Raw genomic sequence first — 19,489 nt, forward strand, 5'->3', positions numbered from 1 at the left:
ACCCGAACAAGGCCATCCTTCAATATATATATTTTTTGTCATAACCGGATTAACCCCAACAAATTATACTTTAGAAAAATAAAACTACCAATGCCCAACGGTTTGAGTAAAGAATGATTACTTTTTTACAATTTTAAGTCAACACTTTCTATTTTAGGTAAGTTTGCAGTTGATTATATATGCTTCTACGTTGACCAAAAAACTTTTTTCTTTTGGGTTATGACAAACAAATGAGTACTTAAGGAGGACCTCATTTTATTTATATTTTATTTATTTTGTTAGAGTTTGCAAACCAGAATAATAATTGGTTAAATTGTGTTGTAGTTTTAATATTTTCTGTTTTGCCTATTTTTTCATATATTATTATAACTCTTTATATTTCTTTGTTCTTTCTCTGAAATCTAATGAATGTGTATTTTCAGAGCTATGGAAATTTATGATACAAGGCTTTTTCATTTGTTAAATTATATCTGTATTTGTAACTAATTTTTTAGTTACACTTCTACGAAATGAATACATATAAAACTAGATTAAGCCTACAATTTTAGTCGGTAGTTTAAAGAATGTTTTTAATTCTGTTGCATAAAACTCAAAGTTATTATGTGTAATTTTCTTAAACAATTATGTAATGGTTATTTTCTTTTTAGACTTTTATCTTCTGAAATGTTACGTGGACTTCATTGTTTACGACAAAGGTGTAGGATTAATTTACTGTTGACAGCATGTAGAAATATGTCGTCAAAAACTTTTACTTTGGATTATGTAGGTTGTTTTGGCTCTTTGATTGTAAAATGTCCGCATGATTTTGCATCCATTGAAACTATTGATCCACACAACGTACCAAATGGCGATAAAGCTTATGTTAATATTGAATCACCAGATGATAGTGTTGATGTATCTAAATATTGCAATGTTGAGTATGAAAAGGGGAAGTCAATAATAAAAATTTCTTCTCAGAACAAGCATATTATAATTGAAAAGAATCATGAGGTAAAAATAAATATTAAGATTCCACACAATTACTCAATAGATGCTGAGGCATTAGAAATTGATTTAACTGAAAATGAAGGGGAGGATGTCAAACTTTTATCTTACGGAAATTGTTTTGTTGGAAAAATAAAATCTACAAATACTTTTATCAAAGCATATGGACATTTCAAATGTAAAGAATTTCAAGGTAATGGTTTGATTTCAGCTGATAGAGATATAAATATTAGAAAGATACAAAGCAACGATGTTTTTCTCAGAAGTAAACAAGAGGTTGATATTTCTGCTGTTTATTCACAAAGTTTTGATTGCGAGACAAACACTGGTAATATCAGTATTGGAAGTTTGCATGGAGTTTCAAAGTTAACATCTGATTCTGGATTAATAAATGTTGATTCATTGTCAGGAGATTTAGAAATAAGCACAAAATCTGGAGGCATAAATGTGTCTATTGAAAATACAAATAAATCAGACATTTCATCTGTAACGGCCGATATTCATGTTGGTTTTGGTGATAATGTGTCTGCTTGTATTGATGCAGAAGCAGGATTTATTGATGTTCCAGCAGATTTTTTGACTGATGGTGTGAAGAGAAAGGTATCAAATGGACGTGAATATTTTGAAGGAAAGCTTGGAGATGGAAAATCTTCTGTTTTAGTTAACTCAGAAAATGGATTGATAGCTTTTTCACGAAAAAATTGGATTTCTAAGTTTGGAAAGTTAGAAGATTAAAAATCTAAATTTGGAAAGTTGGATGGTTAGAAAATATTATATTAAACATGCAAAACTTTGCATTTGTGATTTGTTAATTTACTTTATAAATTCATAGGATTGTTGTTTTTTTTTGTTTGTTTATTAGTTCTAAATTAAAAAGGGAAAACTCAAGTTTTTATGTTTATGCATGTTTACCGATCCTTGCTTAAGATTACTTTCCAACTTTCTTTTTTATGCAGATAAAAACATTTGATAAATTATTTATCCTTTGTTTGTACTGGAAAATATGAAGAGATCTTCAAGCGGTGATATATTAATACAACTAAAACAAATAAAGATAGGTAAAAGAAGATTACGCTATATATACATTCCACAATCTTTGATGGAAAGTAAAGAGTTTATGAAGGAAACTGATAAAGAATGTTGTCTGCTGTTTCTTGGTTGTGATGTATTAAGCAGCACATCCGTACTTCCAAAAAATATGGCAAGAACTCATACAAGATTATTGAAATCAAAACAATGTAGCAAAATATCCTTTCCCCATCGTTTGGCTGGAGTTGCGGGACATACAAAAGATGCTTGGTTTTATAGTATTCATGGTTTGTTTCGAAGCGTCTTTGAATTTTATGACTTTGCAGAACAAGTTTTGGTCTTACGGTATTTATTCCATATATGGAGTATCGCTAACGAAAGATTTTTGCCAGAGAAGTTAATTTTAACAGATCACAATTTTATTGATAAAGAGATGTTTGTAACTGTTATTATTGACAGAATTGATAATTGTAAAATATGTGAAGAAACTGCATGTTCGAAACGTATGTGTATGTCAAGGAATAACAAAAGCGTAGCCACACAGTGCAGCATGTCATGGAATAAAAAAAGCGTAGCCACACAGTGCACAATTCATTACTCTTCTGTCGCATCTCAATATGATTTAAATGTATGTATGAATAGATCATCTCAGACAGTTTATTGCAAGAATAAAATGATATCACAATTTACACAAAGTGATAAAATTGTATCCAATGAGAAACAATGTCAAACAGAGTATGTGAAAATTGATCAACATACATCTCCTACACACCTTCCAGATCATATGAATTGTTCTTCAGAAGAATACCATAGCCATAGAATTGAGAGTGCTAGTTTTCAGGAATTCAATATTAACATGCAGTCTAAACAAGATGTTGTTGCTAACTCAATGCATGGAACATTATCTCTTAGTTTGATCAATTCTGTAGCAAAACATATTAAGACATACTTCCCCCTTGCGTTGAAAAATATCAAGTATTACAAAGTTTACGTACTGCTTGAAACTTTTTTGGATTTAATTAAAGAAGAAGTGTTGCGTATAGAAAGCACAACTACTGGAATATTCCCTTTTCATTTGATGACAGAATATTGTAATCTTCGAAAGTCATGTGATCACATCAACCAAGAAAATCCGATAGAAAGAGATTTGTATTATCGAGAATGTGCTCTTCATGTTATTAGTAAGTGGCTTGCGGGTGAGTTTAATAAACTCCAGACCGCCATAACATCCCAAATAGACGAGTTTAAGAGAAAACAAATTGCAATGAACAAACTGATTCCAAATCCTGTTGAAATAATAAGTCAACATCATTTATATCCTTCTTTTATGGTTGAATTAAGCACATGGGTTGGTGGATATCAAAGAGAAGAAGAAAGAACGTTTTTTTGTTCACGACTTTTGTTGGTTCTGGAATTACTTAATGATACTTTACTTACTGGGATGGGTCATGTCGTTTATGCGAAATTAAAATGTAATTATGCCATGTAAAGTCTTCATAAAAATAATTCGGTTAACCCTCCATGTCTTATATTCATAAAATTCATTTGAGATATAAAGAGTTTAACTGGAACTTAAAATATTAAGAGTTTAACATAGCAAATAGTTGTTCATCTTTCATAGAGAAAAAGCAAAAGAATCAATAAAATTGTTTCAAGTTAACAAAATTTTTAAGACATGGAAGGAAAACTGTATGTATGTACATGTATACTGAAAGTTAATATTGAATTGTCTGATGTGCCTCAGTTATTCAGATAAATAGAAATAAATGTGTGTTAATGTCACCTCCATATTGTTTTCTCTCTTATGTGTTTATAATAAAAATATGATTTCTTATAAACAAAATGAACAAGCTGAACATTCCTTCAATAAAAATTAGAGAGCTCTGTGAATGTCAATATGTTTATTTTTTTAATAGTTTTAAAAAAGTCTCCTCAAGCATTCCTTAACTTCTTGTATGTCAACATTCTTTCTGTAAACAGTTGTGCTACTCAGATCTGCCCCATTTTAATCTCTTGTAATACATACAGGTGAAATGAAATTTGTAACAGCATTCGGTAGTGTTGGTTGTCTTCAAAAGGCATGAACCCATTTTCTTTTAAAGAAATGAAAGATATATGCATTGATGATACTAATGTAAGAAATGTTTATATTTATTTATTTTATTGTGTTGTTGTTTTTCATCTTCTTTGTCTTGTTTATATATGTTTCTGTGTGTTCATGTTTAGGAACCGATTGTTCAGTATATGTATGAGATAATCGATATATGTACGTTGGGTGTATGTTTTGATATTCATCGATCCATTAAACTTGGTTATTGGGACTTGGAGAACATAGATCATGAGTAATACTTATGTTGTATATTTCGTCCAACCAATTATAGTCTGAACATCTGTATTTATTTGAAAGGCTGCACCAAACTGTAAAATGATGTAAGGTATATTTTTACTTTTTTTAGGTCTCAAAAAGAATTTGGTAAGTTAGTGTACTTTCCCCTTTGTTTAATCATGTTGCTCTTATTTTGGAGTTTCTACATAATTTAATCATTAATTTTTGCAAGTCTAAAAACATCTTTTTTATAAACATGTTTTGGTGAGTGGCACAGATTTCAAAATTTCCGCTCATTTTATTGTGCAAAAGCAGGAAATATTTTTTTATATACTAAGATTTTTTCTGCATTTTTTACGGACCATATGTTTTTTGGGTGTGTTTAATGTCGCGAATTATATTTTAAAGAATTATTTTTTTACTACGAATGTATATTTTGTTATTTGTGTAGAAATTGTAGATCAAGCTGGTTTGGATGTTTTCGGTCAGCAACCTGTCAAGAAACAGCAAGAATGTGTTTGTCCAAACTGTTCACGAACTCTTGCTGCTAATCGTTTTGCACCTCACCTCGAGAAATGCATGGGAATGGGAAGAAACAGCAGTCGCATCGCTAGTAAAAGGTGAATATAAGAAATGTATGAATGATGTTCTGTGATCCCCGTTGCAATAAGCTGTATCAATCAAACAACTAATATTAGATACGTGGCTTTCGTCTTATATATATGTTCGTTACTACGCACCTTCTAACTATTTGAAGACGGTTGTAATATTTCATTTGAGCAATCCCTTACAGGGCAGTTTTTACCTGTTCCCACATTGTGTGTTTTACATGGCACGAGTAATATAAGGTGATAACGAAATAGTATTTCCGTTGAATAACCCAGAAATGGCATCTTCGCATATGAATCTTTTTACCATGTTTATGAATGTGCGTTGATATTGCTGACACTTGTGTTTTTCATAAAGATTTGATTTTTCCACTGCGTGATGTTAATGTGAAATGTTTGAAAAAACATTATCATTAAAGCAGGAATAACAAGAAATCTTGACAAATAGATGAAATATTTAAGAGAGTGTGTCCACGGATTACGTTATGTTTAGGCTACAGACTAGTGGACGTATTGAAGATTTTGATGCTGATAATGATATTGACTATGATTGGAGTTATGATTACGAAAGAAAAAGTGAGTTGAAATAATAGTGCACAAATTTATATTTGTCATTTGATTGTGAAAAAAGTCGAATAATATAATCAACGTATTGGTACAACTCATAGCTGTCATTGTGAGTATTACATTGTGCCGCAACCACCTCTGTCTGTAAATGGGAACTCCCTTAAAAATGTTAGCCAATTTTTGAGCTCGTAACATGATGAATCTAACTATATCATAATACTCCAACTAGCACAAACTGTAACATCTTTCATCAAAAATAATGATGCGTGTTTACAAAGAAACAAACGAAAGCTGCAGACGTAGAAGTTGAGTTTTTATTAATTTGACAAATGTATGGTTTCCTTTTTTTAATTATTTTTATAGGTCGCAGAACGAAAAAAGACAAAGAAAAGGTTAGTTTTCTACATACGTCAGTTTCATTAAGCAAACGTACTAAAAAATTATGGGTAGCTCGTTTTTAACTCTAACGGATGATATGAGATCATATTCCATCATAATCATAGCTGATAATTGTTTTGTAGTTGGGTTTTATGATAGCGAAAAATTTTTGTTGAATAAAATAACTGCGTATATTTATTCTCGAATTTTATAATTTTAAGCCACACTTATGTGGAGGTAGTCTGCAGAGTTCGCGAAGAAACTTTTTATTTTATTTTAGATCACCAACTCGCCGAAACGATCAAAACTTCGAAAAGGTTGGTGAGCACTTTTTATTTATTTATTGTATGCCTTCATTTTTCGATCGATTTTCCAATTCGAATTGGCATCTAATTTTATTAACATTTTAACATCCAGTTTTATTGGCCACTATATAACCTTGTATTGCATTTTTATTTAGCTGAAAGCAGTATCGGCTTGTCTAGTCTTATCAACAATAGTAATGGCGGCTCACGTCCTGGTACGCCATGTTCAACAGCGAGTGGAGATATTGGAACTAGCATTAAAGTATAGTTCCTATTCCTAATGCATGTTTTTGTGGAATACCATCCTTTTTCTTATTAAATATTGTATATGCGATGAAATTTTATAATTTTTGATATTTGTTTTAGGCTGGACCAACTCTCCAAGCATTAGAAGCGCTAAGTCGAGGTATGGTGTGGAATCAATTGAAATTGAAAATTTATGTAAATGAACAGTTGAGTTATTGTAATGGTATTTTAACTCTTTGTTGTTGTTGTTTTTTATTTTCAGAGGAGAAAGTCGCCCTTCTCACACAGGTGAGGGATGTTTTTATTTAAATTTTTGAATTCATTCGCACGTGATAAACACGTGATAGATGTTATGTAGCTACATCCTCCAAGATATGTATAGCTTGAACTAAGTGAGACTTGAATGCTAAAAAGTGTGTAGCTAGATTTATGACGAATAGTATTGCATCAAGATTATTAGGGAGGGAGTTTAAAATTTTTACATTCTGTTAGTTTTTTAAACAAATCATCAATCTTCTTTTCTTATTTCTCTTCTTGATGATGTGTTAATCTTTTTAGACATGTGGTGCAATCTCCGAACACACTGGGAAAATGTGTACTAGGTTGGTAAAACTAAGTTTAATTAAAAAAGATGTTTCCTTTCTTTCCTCTCGTGACTAAGAATGTTGTTACTTAGGACAGGACGATGCGTACAACACACTGATGAACAAAGAAAAAATGTGAGGGTTCTTCTACTAGGTACACCTTTTATTTTTTTCAAGCACATCATCAGAAGTTTGAAATTCTTTCTAAACTTTCTTTACTCACCTTACCGTAACCTAAAGATATTGAAATACTGGGTGACCTCACCTCTTAAATCTTCCAAATAACCTTAAATTTGACCCAAAATATTGCCTTTTATAGAGATTTGCTAAAATTGTTTTCCAGGGGACACTGAGGACATTCCATGGCCGCCCAGTATGCGACCTGAAGGGTAAGGACTTTGATTTCCTACACAAGTTCAGCACGCTTTTTTATAAATACGTTTATACTCACACTTATCTTTTGATTTATATAGATCTTCATTGGACCAAGATGATATACACGTTGGTGAGATGTTTTTTCACGCATGGTGTTTACTCATCTCTCCGCTTTTAGCATGGGGGCGGGGTGTCTACAGGTTCAAACGCTGATGACGTTATAGCGGCGGCTAGGAAATACAATGAAGGAATTTCGTTTGTTTCCAGTAAAAAGCACATCCACTGAAACATTATTTTTGCTGTTATTTCATTCGTCAATGTTTTAAGTGGATTATGTTTTCGAACATTCCGCTAAAAAATCTTTTAAGTAAAAGATAGGATCCCCCTTTCAGTGGGTTTACGCTTCAAAAGATCGTCATACGAGAAGTGTTTAAGAAAGTTACAAATTGTTTAGATGTTGACGGTTATGAAGATATTGATGGTGGATCTCTTTTAAGAGAGCTTACACCGTAAGTCGAATTATTACCTCGCCACTCGTTTGTTTGTTTGTTTCGTAACCTACTAGCTGTTAACTCGTGGAAAATCCACGATTTCAACCACCAGCTGAATGAATTACCCTGCGGAGGATCTGGAATTAAGCTGTGCGCGGCCATTTTAAACATACAGTATATAAGTCTTAATATAAGAGTTTTTTGGCAAGTTATAACTTTTTACGAATTGTTAACAGTTTCTAAAATAATTTGTTCGACTCAGGTAATACCTTATTTGCAAAAAAAATTTATATATATATACTGCTATACTAAATACTTAAGCCATTTCTGCACAGGAAACTGATTTTTAAGTTTTCTATGAGATCGCTTGCTTTTTTTAACCATTGTCTTCAATTCTGTTGTTGCTAAAAAAGTGTTTCCCAAACAGATACAAACAAATTGTGATTATTCTTACGTGTTGAATATTATATTTTAGGATACCCTGGGAACAAGAGTCAAATATGTCGACAGGCTCGGATACTATGAGTGGTCCGCCTGTTCGTAAGTGTTTTTTTGTTTGTCTGTTTGTTTATTTTTTGTTTATTACCACATGATATAAAGTATAGCATGAAGTGTTATTTTTTTTTTGCAGCACCATCGCCAGTTATTTCTAAGAAAAAGAAAGGTAGAAAAACAAGATCTCGCTAAAAGTAGATATCCAGTATTACCTTCCACTTTTTGTTGTCGTTTTTAAAAAAGTAGACACACGTTTCGGATGGGGTTAAATGACTTTTTTTGTTAAAAAGTTTAAACGTTAACATGGTTATAGTCTCGATAAATATGTGTGGATTGGGAAAGCGAGACAAGCTGTGTTCAAACATTGAGGTACACTTATGTATAAAAATAGAGCAGATAGCTGCAACACATTTGTTAGCTGATAGTCATGTAAATATATTTTTAAACATTTTGTAGTTTTTTACTAGCTATAGAATTTCAATTTTATTTAAAACCAATTTAATATTCCCTTACTTTCTGATGTTGTATTTTTTGCTAACAGGCATACCTTTTTGGAACAAAATTTTGCGGTAGGAAAAGTTGACAATCTTAAATAATAAATAATCATTTGTAAGCTTTGCCAGTATCGTAATAAGTCATCAATTTGTCCAAAAACTTAGGTGAAGTTGATTTCTCAAATCTTCGAACGTAATGTTTGTGATAAATTTTCTCCGTATAAAGGAAGGAGGCTAGCAAATAATAGGCGACAAGCTATCGTTTTCAAAATTGAACACACCGTGACGTTGTCTCGTGAGATAAGAAAGATCGGAACTGGAAAGCGTCATGCTTGCAAATTTCTTTTTTGTCGAGTGGGCAAAGCTGGCCGTTAGTTTTCTTTTTCTTGCATTGGCGCAAAAAAAAAATCGTAACTGCGTGAAATTTAGTAAGAAAATTACACGCAAAACCTGCGCAAAAATATCCGCATGAGAATAGGTGTTTTAGACGGTTGTCTAGTTGAGCGATCGCTGTGCTTTCGTTGCTCAAATGAGAGCTTTAAATGCACTAGAAACCTATTCGAAATCCCTTCGTTGGTAGCAGTACCAATGAGGCTATGCTGGGTTATCTATATTATAATACTCGTATACGTCCGTCTGTCTGCCTGTCACGCAAAATGGTAGCTTAGCTGCGCAATAGCGAGAAGCACGCAATGTGGTATAAAAAGGACGGGCGAGTCGATGCCATCGCGTGAGTTTGTCTGACAAGCTGCTTGACTTTCTTAATATTTTTGCAGCAAGCTTCTCCCGTCTTTCAAATTTGAAATGCAAACTATATACTGGTGTCTTCAAGATTCTTTAACTTTCATATTTTTTAATAAAACCAAACGACGAGCACATATTGACATTTATTTTGCTACCTATTGTTTAAAAAAGGCTGCATAATTATTTACAGAATTTCGTGATTGTGGCAATATGAATTTGCTTGCATCACAGATCTCTATTGATAGTAATTCATAAAGTTGCTTTTTAATAATTGTCGCTTGTACGCGTCTTATTAATTCCTCCATATGTACACCTCCAATGCATACTCGTTGCAGGTTTAAAGATGATTGCAAGAAATTCATAATGGCGTCGTGTATTTGTGTTTGATTGGGTTTAGCGTTATAGTAATGAAAACCGACTTGTTGTAGGTGCCAGCAATGTTCTGACAATAACTTTAACACTTCTGTTGTTTTTAAAATATCATGTCCAGCAAAGTGCAGCCAACGCAAGTTTGATAGTTTCGGAAGCATCTGTTGAAAAAATTCAAACTCAATAGGCATCAGGCTTATATCAAGCGATTCCAAAAATTCACATTTCGAAATAAATTTAACTAGATATTCCTCATTTAGTGGGTGTCTTCTACGAAGTTCTAACGATCTAAGTTTTAATTTCTTATTCGTGATACTTAACACGAGTTCATCCGTCACAGCACAACATAAATGTTCCAGTTTTATCGCTAAATCCTGAACAACATGAAGTACTGGCCCGTCATCTAAATAATAACAATTAGCCAGATCAAGTTCGTTAATGTTTGAATGTGCCCAATTTGGTTTTATGATCTCTTCATTGCGTACACTTGTTCGGCGAAGTATTAATGTTTTGAGCTTCGTGCAGCGCGCAATTAATAAATGAAGATTTGTACCGATAACATTTAAACATTTGTTTATATTTAAACTTTCCAACAAGCGACAATATGTTGACATCTCGCTGATGACATTGTCATTCATCCACACACAGTCGGAACATTCCAAAATGGTTAAATTTGGTAGAAAGTGCAGAAATGATTTTCCGTATATTTCTGTTGAAGTCCCGAAACTGTTTGATACACCTGAAGATAGAAAATAATTGCAATTATTGTCACAAAACTATAGCGAAACAATATTTTACGAAGCCTAAATATCACCGTAATTGTTACAAAACTTTCTTTGCAATCATAAGAAAAACTTTCAATGACATTTTTTGCCTCTGTTACATTTTATCGTCATTTTTGTTAAAAAGATACTTGGGACGAGGCTGTAGTGTTCAAACGAAACCATACCTAATATTTTGATCCTTTTTTTAGTATTAGCTATAATACTTTTCATGAAATCGGAATTTGCTTTCGAATTTCGGATGTCAACAAATCCAACGTGTCGAGACACATGATTTTGATGTAAAGATTGTTTTTCTGAGATAACCGTGCTTCCATATAAACTTAATCCTTCCAGGTTGAATGCTTGTTTCAAAATAATCTTAAGGACGTTGTTTGGAATAACATTGTGTTGGATTTGTAGGTATTGCAAATCTTTTATTGGTACGTAAGATGTAATCGTTTCTATAAAATCTGGTTTATCAAGTTTAAAACTTGATAAGTCGCTCACCCGCCATAACTCGGCATCGGCGAGTAAATTATACCATCTTTTACACACGATCCTTGCTCGCCAAATAACTTCAGTTGATCTGCAATGTTTGAATATGTTAAGCAGGATGCAGTCTGGAAGATTATTTAACTCGTGTGTTGCAATCGTCATATTTGATAAGATCACGTATCTGTCCGTTTTACTTTACCGTTACGTTAACAATTTGACGTCAACTGCGTAACCACCTCTGCATCAAAAAGCTCTAAAAATAATACGCAGGTTTGCATATATATTTTTGCCAACAACCTTTGTGTAGGTCGAAAATCTTGTTGTATAGAAACGATATTTGATTTTTTTAATGGAAAATCATTTGTATAAACGATTTTAAATATTTATGATAAGTTATCTTTTTTTATAATTCTTTATGTGTAAACTTTGCTTAGTATAACAGTGCAAATTTTCAAACCATAACCATAGATTTAACTTTGAAAAAGAAAATATTTATTCAATTCTAGAAAATAATGTTTAAAAACATTTTCATGTCATAGATCCTTATAATTCACGTCGTTTTGTGCTTTATAAAAAACAACGTTTGTCACACAGACTGCGTTGCACAAATGCATACACGCTAGTGTTGCAACAGACAACGCGAGAGCACCAGGCTAGTTTTAAATAAGCTTTTTGATGCTGTGTGCATATTCACAGACAAGTCTTGCGAAACAAACTCATGTTTTCTTTAAGTTGTAAAAACAAAAAGTTCGATAATAAAAATCAGATGTGAATTGTTCTAAATCAAATTCGTTCTCAAGATTTTTTGTTTCTTTGGAATAGCTCATTTTTCGCCATAATGTAAAAACCTTTAAATTCCCTGGAGACGAGGCTGTATCTGACGGTATTAAAATATAGTTGTAAAAGTCCTGCAATGAGTTTTAGTAAAGGCGAGCGAACCTACTGAAATAAATGACAGAGTTTTCTATACTTTGCACCAACGTTCACAGTGAACCGAAAGTTACGTTTCGTTCTTAGTCGACAAAAATAACAACATTAAACACGTAAAAAAGAAAAATGGATTTATTTACCTGAACAATGATACGGGTTTTAACCAATCGCGGATTAATCGCAATTAAATAATTTTTGTCTTGAAATTCTTTTTAAATATTTAATGATTTCATGTTTTCCATACATGCTATTAAAGTTTAATAGGATATGATTCAATTCTATTGATTTCGTGTTTCGTCAACTTTTATATATATCGAACGATCATTTATTTCGTGCGTTTGTTATTTTGTGAACATACTGAAAGTACAAAATAGAGCTTCAGGTTTTGTTTTCACTGCGTAGTGGATTTCATGAATAGATCTTTGTGAGAATACACAATCTTAAAACCTCAAAAAATACGAACGTTAAAAAAAAGGCGGATTTCTTCTTCCGTACCTACCTATAACGACGCAATTATCAATTACACACTTTTCAACATACTTTTTTGAGCCCAGCATTTTAAATTAAATTCGAATTAGCTGCAAAGTTATTAGGCTGGACTCCCCTGGTTCCTCTTTTCGGTTTTCTTAGTTACTGTGGAATTGAAAAAGGAATAGTTATATTCGTTTGCATTGATCGCATTTTGATCAAGGTATATCAATTGTTAGGTTTTACCGATTTGACAGATACCATGTAAAATGTAAAAATACTTTGGGTTAAAATTGTAGCCTGTTTTTCAAAAAATACCAAGTATAAGTTTTTAGAATTTCATCTCAACAGCATTTTGATCTACTCACCGCGAAGTTATAAAAACTTTTAATTACTTTCGCCTCCTGTCATTCCAACGAAAGTCCTTAAGATTACACACATTCTTCTTCCGCAGCTTTTATATCTTTAGCAAGGTTAAATTGGTACATGCAGTCAAAATTTCTTTGAGAAGACTAGAGAGCTGCAGACTCATCTTTAATGACTTACACGAAATTCGTCAGGACCTGTTTCACTGTGCACAATGATGGAGACCTGCTTATGGAGAGCACTCAAATTGACTCGCAACCCTACGTGACTACAATAATTTACTTTCTTCTGACAACATTTGAACTGTTTCGTGACCACGGTACACGAGCCAGATATAATGACAAGATGTGTGGCAGATACTATTATTTTATTCTTTACAACGTGGAAATTTAGGTATACAGAAACAAAACAAGTTATATTTCACATTATATTTTTTAGAAAAATACGAGGAACAGAATTTTAAACGAGACGAACAGGATTTGAAACGAGACAGTATTTTCGTATTTTAAAAGATTTGTGCTGCAAAAGAATTATCACCTATCTTTGAAAGGAGCGATAAAATATTTCACATCTCATAAACAATATACTTTTTTGTACAAAAATTATTTTCTGACAAACTTTTTCAATCCTTCTGTACTCATACTCTTCGGTCTTTCAATGGGAAAACCAAACGCACGGTCCCAAACAAGCGACGCCAACACACCAAGAGCGCGCGACACACCAAATAACACAGTGTAGTAATTCATTTCAGTCATACCATAGTACTAAAAAATTGAGAAACAGTGGAATTAAAAAATTGAAAAACAGTGGACTTAAAAAATTGAAAAACAGTGGAATCAAAAAATGAAAAAAACATTGGGATTAAAAAATAGACTTCTACACCTGCAGTGCTGCAGTGACGTCAGAGTTTAGATGCTCATTAGAATTTTCCATTAATTTACTTATTTATTCCTGACTAAATTATTCTAAACAATTTGACTTTATTTCCGAGTCTGCTAAATTTCTGACTGAATTTAAACAGTGGCAATACTCTAACAATAGGTAACTGGTTTAATAGCCAGGTGGTTTATTAGAGCGACAAACCTGCAACAACACTCCAGAATGAGCATCAACATTCGGCCATGGGTTGGCTACTTTACCCAGGGCTTTCAATTCGTCCGGCACAACTTCGTACACTTTTCCCACGATTTTAAAAAGGGGATCATCTGGTAAATGCTTTAAAGCAAATTCTCGCTGACAAGTGTAGCGAGGATCGGTCTTTCGCAAGACAGCGTGACCATACCCTGGAACAACCTAAAGTAGGAAACAACTTATGACAAATAGATGTATGCAAGTAACACTGGTTGCTCAGAGCTGTTACTTACTGAGGTTTTAAGTGTTTCACGAATGTATTCTCGAAGTTGATCTGTGGTCACATCGTAACCAACATCTTTAACAAGTTTGTCCAACCATATCAGCACTTCCTATAACAACAAAAACACATTCGAACCACGCCTGTTTTCGTTAGATCATAATCATTTGTACCATATTATCTCATATAAAGATCCACTCTGTATCAAGGCCTATGGGTTTAAACCCAAATATATGTCTAGTGGGCATTTAAGCACGACTTTTTTAATTTAGGATGAGGGTGTAAGAATAATTCAAAAGACAGGTAAATGATTTTAAAGCGGTATTTGCATAGATCCTCTAAACCACTTCCTTTGTTGAATTTTGGGAGAAAGTTATAGGCATATTGACCTATATACCAGCGCTTTGTCTAAAAATTATCCGCATAGAGAGCCATGTTGATAAGTAAAACGTAGTACTTACTTGATTTGCTAATCCATGGAGTGGTCCAGCCAAACCACACATACCTGCAGAGAAGGATAGGTAGGGGTCTGACAGGGCGCTGCCAACTAAGTGTGTCGCGTGAGCACTGACATTTCCACCTTCGTGGTCACTGTGGATCACTAGGTACAGGCGCATCAGCTCGATGAATTCGTGGTTATTGTATCCCAACATCTCGGCAAGGTTAGCACCAAAATCTTTGTCAGGATTAATGGGGGAAACCTTCCCATCTCGGTACATGTTTCGATAGATACAAGCAGCTACTACAGGTAGTTTTGCAATCAGATCCATTGAATCTTCATATGCACTCTGAAACAGCAACATAAAAAACGGGAAAAGTTAAAAAGGAGTTGCAAATTAGAGCATTGATTTGCCAGGATTAACATTAAAAAACCTTATCTTCTAAATTCTGGTCAACATGTCAAGATATCTAATGTAAGTTCGTTACCAGTGAAGGGCAGGCTATTTTTATATCAGATTTACGCATTTTCAAATAGTCACCTATCTTTTCTGTAAAAAAAATCAATTTCTTAATTCCTTGATAAGTTTGATGTTCTCAGTTAGGTTGGCTATGTGATTTGATTAAGAGAAAACAAAACTCACCATCCAGTAATCAGTTTTTTTTACACCGTCGTTGTAGGCTTTTGCAAACTTGCTGTCTTTATTCAGAGCAGCAATCGCCGCAGAGAACTGAGTCATTGGGTGAAGATCTTCGGGGAAGTTATTCAACATCATAACAACATGCTGAGGGAGTTCAGCACGAGCAGCCCACTCTTTTGATATCATATCTACCTAATGTATTGAAAAGAAACCACTATTACAAGTAATTATTACAAGTACTAGTAGCTAAAAAGAAATAATGATTCACAGGCAATCACAATAAATACTCAAAATAATTTAAAATTATTCAGACTTGCAATCAAACTGACACAACGTTGAATACGACTTGAATAACCTATGCAAAAGCAAGGCAAAATCAATAGTACATACTTGTGCTTTTGTTGGTATTTCGCCTGTGCATAGCAACCAGAAAATAGCTTCTGGTAGAGGCTCTTCTCCACCCTCAGCATGAGGTAGCAGCTATAAAAATATAACAACATTACAAGCAATCACAATAAATAAAGTAAATTACACTTTTAAAAAAGATTGAAAAACAGTGTGTTGAGTTTTTTGTTTTAATTTTAGCACTTTTTTTAAAATAAATGACAGACTTTACGAGTGTTTATCAACTTGTAGTGTATAAATTTCAGTGAATTTGTCCTTTGATTTTGCATTCTGACATTCAAAAGTAAAAAACTGGTGTTTAACAACACTATACATTACATTGTAATTCAAAAAACATTTTTGACAATGCTGATGTTGTTCTTTTGAAGTCAAATTAGGTTACCATTTCCTTTTTATACTTAGATAAAACATAGAATTGGTTATTTGATATATATAAAATTTAATGTTCAATTTACTTTTATGACTAGTTTTTTTATTCTCTTTTTATTTTGTCCCATATAAGGATAACTGTTACCTTTTGGCAATCAGGAATAGTGTAGCCTCTAAAACGAATTCCCTAAATTAAAATAATTATCACCATCACACACATTAAAGATCCATATTGGGATTAATAAGTCAAATCAGGTGTTAATCATACATTACTCTGATTTTTTTAAAAAGTTTTTAATAACAATCTTTTTTGGAATTCCAATTGTTTACCTCTTCAGCATCTAGAACAGACGTTTCTGTGACCAAGCCTTTAATACCTCGCATTCCACCATATGCCTTTTAAAAATAAATAGTTTACTTTATCAAAGTTTTACACTAGTAAAACAAAATATAGACAGGCTAATATTACACTTTTATTATTATAATCTGCGTTGTTATCTTAAAAACAGCAAGCAAACTTAAAACTTGTGTGAAAAATATTTTTCTGGCATTCCTAATGAAACTTGTTTTTCACCCCTAATAAATGCCAGGCTTTATTTTAACCCTATTCAGGCTATCCTACCATGCCAACAGTGACTTCTCCAATTTTTGTATCACCATGTTCTCTACGGAATTCTGCAACTTCCTTTCTCTTTTCTGGAACTAATTGTTCAAGTCTGCTTTTCTACAAAAAAATTATTGGATTGTGTAAACAAAAATGGTAGTCAGTTTAGATTATGCTAGAATTTTTGTACAAGTTAAAATTTTCGAACAGATAAATTCCTTACTAGGTCAGAAGTTTGTGCTTGTGTGGATTGACATCTCACTGTTAACAGCCTCAAAAGTTGTGGAAGCTAAAAAGAAAAAAAAAATTACTGATAAAATTTTTATGTTTACATACATTAAATCCTTAACCTCATTACAGAAAACCAAAGGGTTCTACATTAAGGTCTCAATGTATTGAAAAACAACAATTCTTTTAAATAATCTTTCTTCATTTTAGTGAAACTTTGTTATCAGCATTGAAATCATTACAGGACCAGATCTTCGTTTGCAAAAGTTAAGCAACATGTCTTATTATACTACTTGTGGAGACCTTGAAATGTTTGTCTATGACACCACACCTTCGCATTTTCATTTTAATAGACATTTTAAACAACAAAGTACACATGAATCAAGTCACTGGGTAAAATAAAACAGTATAGCAATCAGAAAAAACAAAATATTTCATATTGTCCTCATCTACCACCTTCCAGTTAAATATTCTGATTAAACATGTTTAGAGCGACTTGATTGGTACCAACTTAAGAGGATACTTTGCCATATTCTTTTTATTTTTTATGTGAACTTTGAAAGCACTGTTATTTCCAAACCAACACCAACACCCACCCAATACAATGTTGTGGTTTGCTACGATAGAACTATTATAGCAAGACAACATTGGAGTTGAGGTACTTAATTGTGAAAAAAAGTTATCACTAGTTAGGGATCCTTTCATGTAGGAAACAGGTCGCATTTTAAATCAAGTGTAAAATTTAAAATATGTTAACTTGGCTGTTACAGCTGTTTAAAAGAAACTGCAAACCTGTACTCTCAGGCTATGTCTCTCTCTCTCTCTCTCTCTCTCTCTCTCTCTCTCTCTCTCTTTCTCTCTCTCTCTCTCTACAACCAGTTGTGTCAAGAAGAGCTACAAAACTAAGAAAGCCTGCTATATAAAAGGTCATGTTAAAATAACGCATTTGAAATGTCAGTTTGGCACTTTTCCTAGACTGGGTGAGACTTACCTAAAAAAGTAAATCCTCTAATCAAGAAATCTACAATATCCCACACAATTTATAGGTCTGGATCAGGTAAGTACTTTCTGTGAAAACAAAGCAGGCCAAATTTTCTGTCAGCATTGATGGTTGTAAATGCCAACTCAATGTCAATTAATCTGATCTAGTGAATCTAGTTAAATGGAGAAAAGTGCAGTATTGTTTACGAATAAAAAGGTTATTTGAGCAAAATTCTGGCTAAGATTTGAATAAGCTATGTTCATTAGATGGGTTTCCAGAAGTCGCAATGCTGTGACTTTGCATTGACAAAATTGGGCACAAGCATGTATGTACAGAGAGATAGAGAGATGGGTGCATATCTTACATGGTTATCTTGATGGGTACATACCTTACATGGTTAGCCTCACAAATTTTGGGGGATATACCCCGTCTATTATTTCCAGGAGGGGCCATGGCTTACATTCCTCGCCCATGTTGAATCGCCGTCAAGAGGAATCGAACCCTGGTCTCTCGCACAGAATACGAGAGCTATAACCACTAATCTACGGCGCCACAAACCAGAGTCCTATTGTGAATGGCAACCAAAACGTGCATACTCTGTAGAGCATACCCTCTTCGCCTTGGCTAGGATTTTGTTGTGTTTATGTTATCATTAACATCCCAATTTTGGGAAATAGACAGCATCCCAGTCTATTTCACAAATTTACAAACTGTGTTCCATGCGAATGACGTTGTAGCTATGTTGTTACAAATTATTTCACAATATGTGTTTTTACTGAGGAACCAAAGACAAATAACCTTAGATATGGGCGTTATGTGCAAAAAACACATTATAACTTACCTAACCTAGTAATCTTAAAAAGAAGCGCTATAACGGCCAGGTAATCCAGTTTACCATTTTTGTAAAATAGCCAAAAAATTCAAGTCTCAATATTTTTGTGTGAGATGTAGTAGATCAAGTGGATTTTGTGATATCGCAAACAATTATAAAAGGATTATACTTCATTTACTGCAGACTTTTGAAGTAAATGGATGTGCAGCTGGTCCACAAATGCTACACTAGCTAGAAAAGATTTTTGACAGATTTTCTATGAAATAGGCTGTTCTTTTTTCTGTAGCTAGCTATATTTGTCTATTAGCACGACGATGTGTATTTAGAGTATAGTTTAAAGAAAAATCCTCACCTGTGAGTTCTTTTTAGCTAGTCTTGTCAATGGTGAAGACATTCTTATATTTATCATACAAGGAACAATTGGGAACCTGCTCTGCTCAAGGCGTCGTGGAAATGGCGATGCTCCCCTCGGTCAGGCAGCGCAACAAATACACATCTCTTCTCCGCGGATGTTGTATATGTATCACCCCTGGCTGTGAGGTAACAATTAGAACGGAGGGTTGGATAATCGTGCACAAGGCACCCAAATAGAAAAATGTCAGTAATTTAGAAGTGGAGATT

General features: G+C 33.2%; 5 protein-coding genes across 6 annotated transcripts; 3 read left to right on the plus strand and 2 right to left on the minus strand.

Moving 5' to 3' along the window:
* Positions 1 to 69: 69 nt before the first annotated feature.
* LOC130622186 (uncharacterized) lies at positions 70 to 1,872 on the plus strand. The gene is made up of 2 exons (XM_057437620.1): positions 70 to 157; positions 648 to 1,872. The coding sequence occupies exon 2, from the start codon at positions 664 to 666 to the stop codon at positions 1,717 to 1,719; it is 1,056 nt and encodes a 351-aa protein (XP_057293603.1). The 5' UTR covers positions 70 to 157; positions 648 to 663; the 3' UTR covers positions 1,720 to 1,872.
* Positions 1,873 to 1,967: 95 nt separating this feature from the next.
* LOC130622178 (uncharacterized) lies at positions 1,968 to 3,795 on the plus strand. Its single transcript, XM_057437610.1, has one exon. The coding sequence runs from the start codon at positions 1,988 to 1,990 to the stop codon at positions 3,500 to 3,502; it is 1,515 nt and encodes a 504-aa protein (XP_057293593.1). The 5' UTR covers positions 1,968 to 1,987; the 3' UTR covers positions 3,503 to 3,795.
* Positions 3,796 to 4,041: 246 nt separating this feature from the next.
* On the plus strand, positions 4,042 to 8,900 carry LOC130622183 (ataxin-7-like protein 3). 2 transcript variants are annotated; one of them, XM_057437617.1, is made up of 17 exons: positions 4,042 to 4,147; positions 4,240 to 4,355; positions 4,470 to 4,486; positions 4,791 to 4,959; positions 5,441 to 5,523; positions 5,878 to 5,906; positions 6,173 to 6,209; positions 6,353 to 6,459; positions 6,564 to 6,603; positions 6,706 to 6,731; positions 7,002 to 7,045; positions 7,120 to 7,181; positions 7,371 to 7,416; positions 7,501 to 7,532; positions 7,857 to 7,911; positions 8,369 to 8,433; positions 8,525 to 8,900. In XM_057437617.1, the coding sequence occupies exons 1-17, from the start codon at positions 4,094 to 4,096 to the stop codon at positions 8,578 to 8,580; spliced, it is 1,038 nt and encodes a 345-aa protein (XP_057293600.1). In that variant the 5' UTR covers positions 4,042 to 4,093; the 3' UTR covers positions 8,581 to 8,900. The 2 variants fall into 2 exon arrangements, with proteins under 2 accessions (XP_057293600.1, XP_057293599.1); XM_057437616.1 differs by having other exon boundaries at positions 6,564 to 6,731.
* An 854-nt stretch (positions 8,901 to 9,754) lies between these two features.
* LOC130622179 (uncharacterized) lies at positions 9,755 to 12,475 on the minus strand. The gene is made up of 3 exons (XM_057437611.1): positions 12,325 to 12,475; positions 10,945 to 11,507; positions 9,755 to 10,734 (listed from the first exon to the last, which is right to left on the minus strand). The coding sequence occupies exons 2-3, from the start codon at positions 11,414 to 11,416 to the stop codon at positions 9,782 to 9,784; spliced, it is 1,425 nt and encodes a 474-aa protein (XP_057293594.1). The 5' UTR covers positions 11,417 to 11,507; positions 12,325 to 12,475; the 3' UTR covers positions 9,755 to 9,781.
* An 893-nt stretch (positions 12,476 to 13,368) lies between these two features.
* LOC130622180 (probable citrate synthase, mitochondrial) lies at positions 13,369 to 19,380 on the minus strand. Its single transcript, XM_057437612.1, has 11 exons — positions 19,221 to 19,380; positions 17,050 to 17,115; positions 16,845 to 16,946; positions 16,553 to 16,618; positions 16,368 to 16,409; positions 15,839 to 15,928; positions 15,452 to 15,640; positions 14,831 to 15,157; positions 14,383 to 14,481; positions 14,102 to 14,311; positions 13,369 to 13,782 (listed from the first exon to the last, which is right to left on the minus strand). Exons 1-11 carry the CDS (start codon positions 19,275 to 19,277, stop codon positions 13,621 to 13,623), a joined length of 1,410 nt encoding a protein of 469 aa, XP_057293595.1. The 5' UTR covers positions 19,278 to 19,380; the 3' UTR covers positions 13,369 to 13,620.
* Between the last annotated feature and the right edge of the window lie 109 nt (positions 19,381 to 19,489).

This window comes from Hydractinia symbiolongicarpus, chromosome 12 (genome assembly GCF_029227915.1).
Source record: "Hydractinia symbiolongicarpus strain clone_291-10 chromosome 12, HSymV2.1, whole genome shotgun sequence".
NCBI classification, from domain to species: Eukaryota; Metazoa; Cnidaria; class Hydrozoa; order Anthoathecata; family Hydractiniidae; genus Hydractinia; species Hydractinia symbiolongicarpus.

Coding starts and splice junctions, on each gene's coding strand:
- LOC130622186 (XM_057437620.1), top strand. CDS start 664: ATGTTACGTGGACTTCATTGTTTACGACAAAGGTGTAGGATTAATTTA.
- LOC130622178 (XM_057437610.1), top strand. CDS start 1,988: ATGAAGAGATCTTCAAGCGGTGATATATTAATACAACTAAAACAAATA.
- LOC130622183 (XM_057437616.1), top strand. CDS start 4,094: ATGAACCCATTTTCTTTTAAAGAAATGAAAGATATATGCATTGATGAT. Junction 7,046..7,119: donor ACTGGGAAAATGTGTACTAG/GTTGGTAAAACT, acceptor GTTGTTACTTAG/GACAGGACGATGCGTACAAC. Junction 7,417..7,500: donor CCCAGTATGCGACCTGAAGG/GTAAGGACTTTG, acceptor TGATTTATATAG/ATCTTCATTGGACCAAGATG.
- LOC130622179 (XM_057437611.1), bottom strand. CDS start 11,416: ATGACGATTGCAACACACGAGTTAAATAATCTTCCAGACTGCATCCTG. Junction 10,735..10,944: donor AAAAAGGATCAAAATATTAG/GTATGGTTTCGT, acceptor TTCTATCTTCAG/GTGTATCAAACAGTTTCGGG.
- LOC130622180 (XM_057437612.1), bottom strand. CDS start 19,277: ATGATAAATATAAGAATGTCTTCACCATTGACAAGACTAGCTAAAAAG. Junction 16,619..16,844: donor GAGAAGTCACTGTTGGCATG/GTAGGATAGCCT, acceptor TATTTTTAAAAG/GCATATGGTGGAATGCGAGG. Junction 15,641..15,838: donor AAATACCAACAAAAGCACAA/GTATGTACTATT, acceptor TCAATACATTAG/GTAGATATGATATCAAAAGA.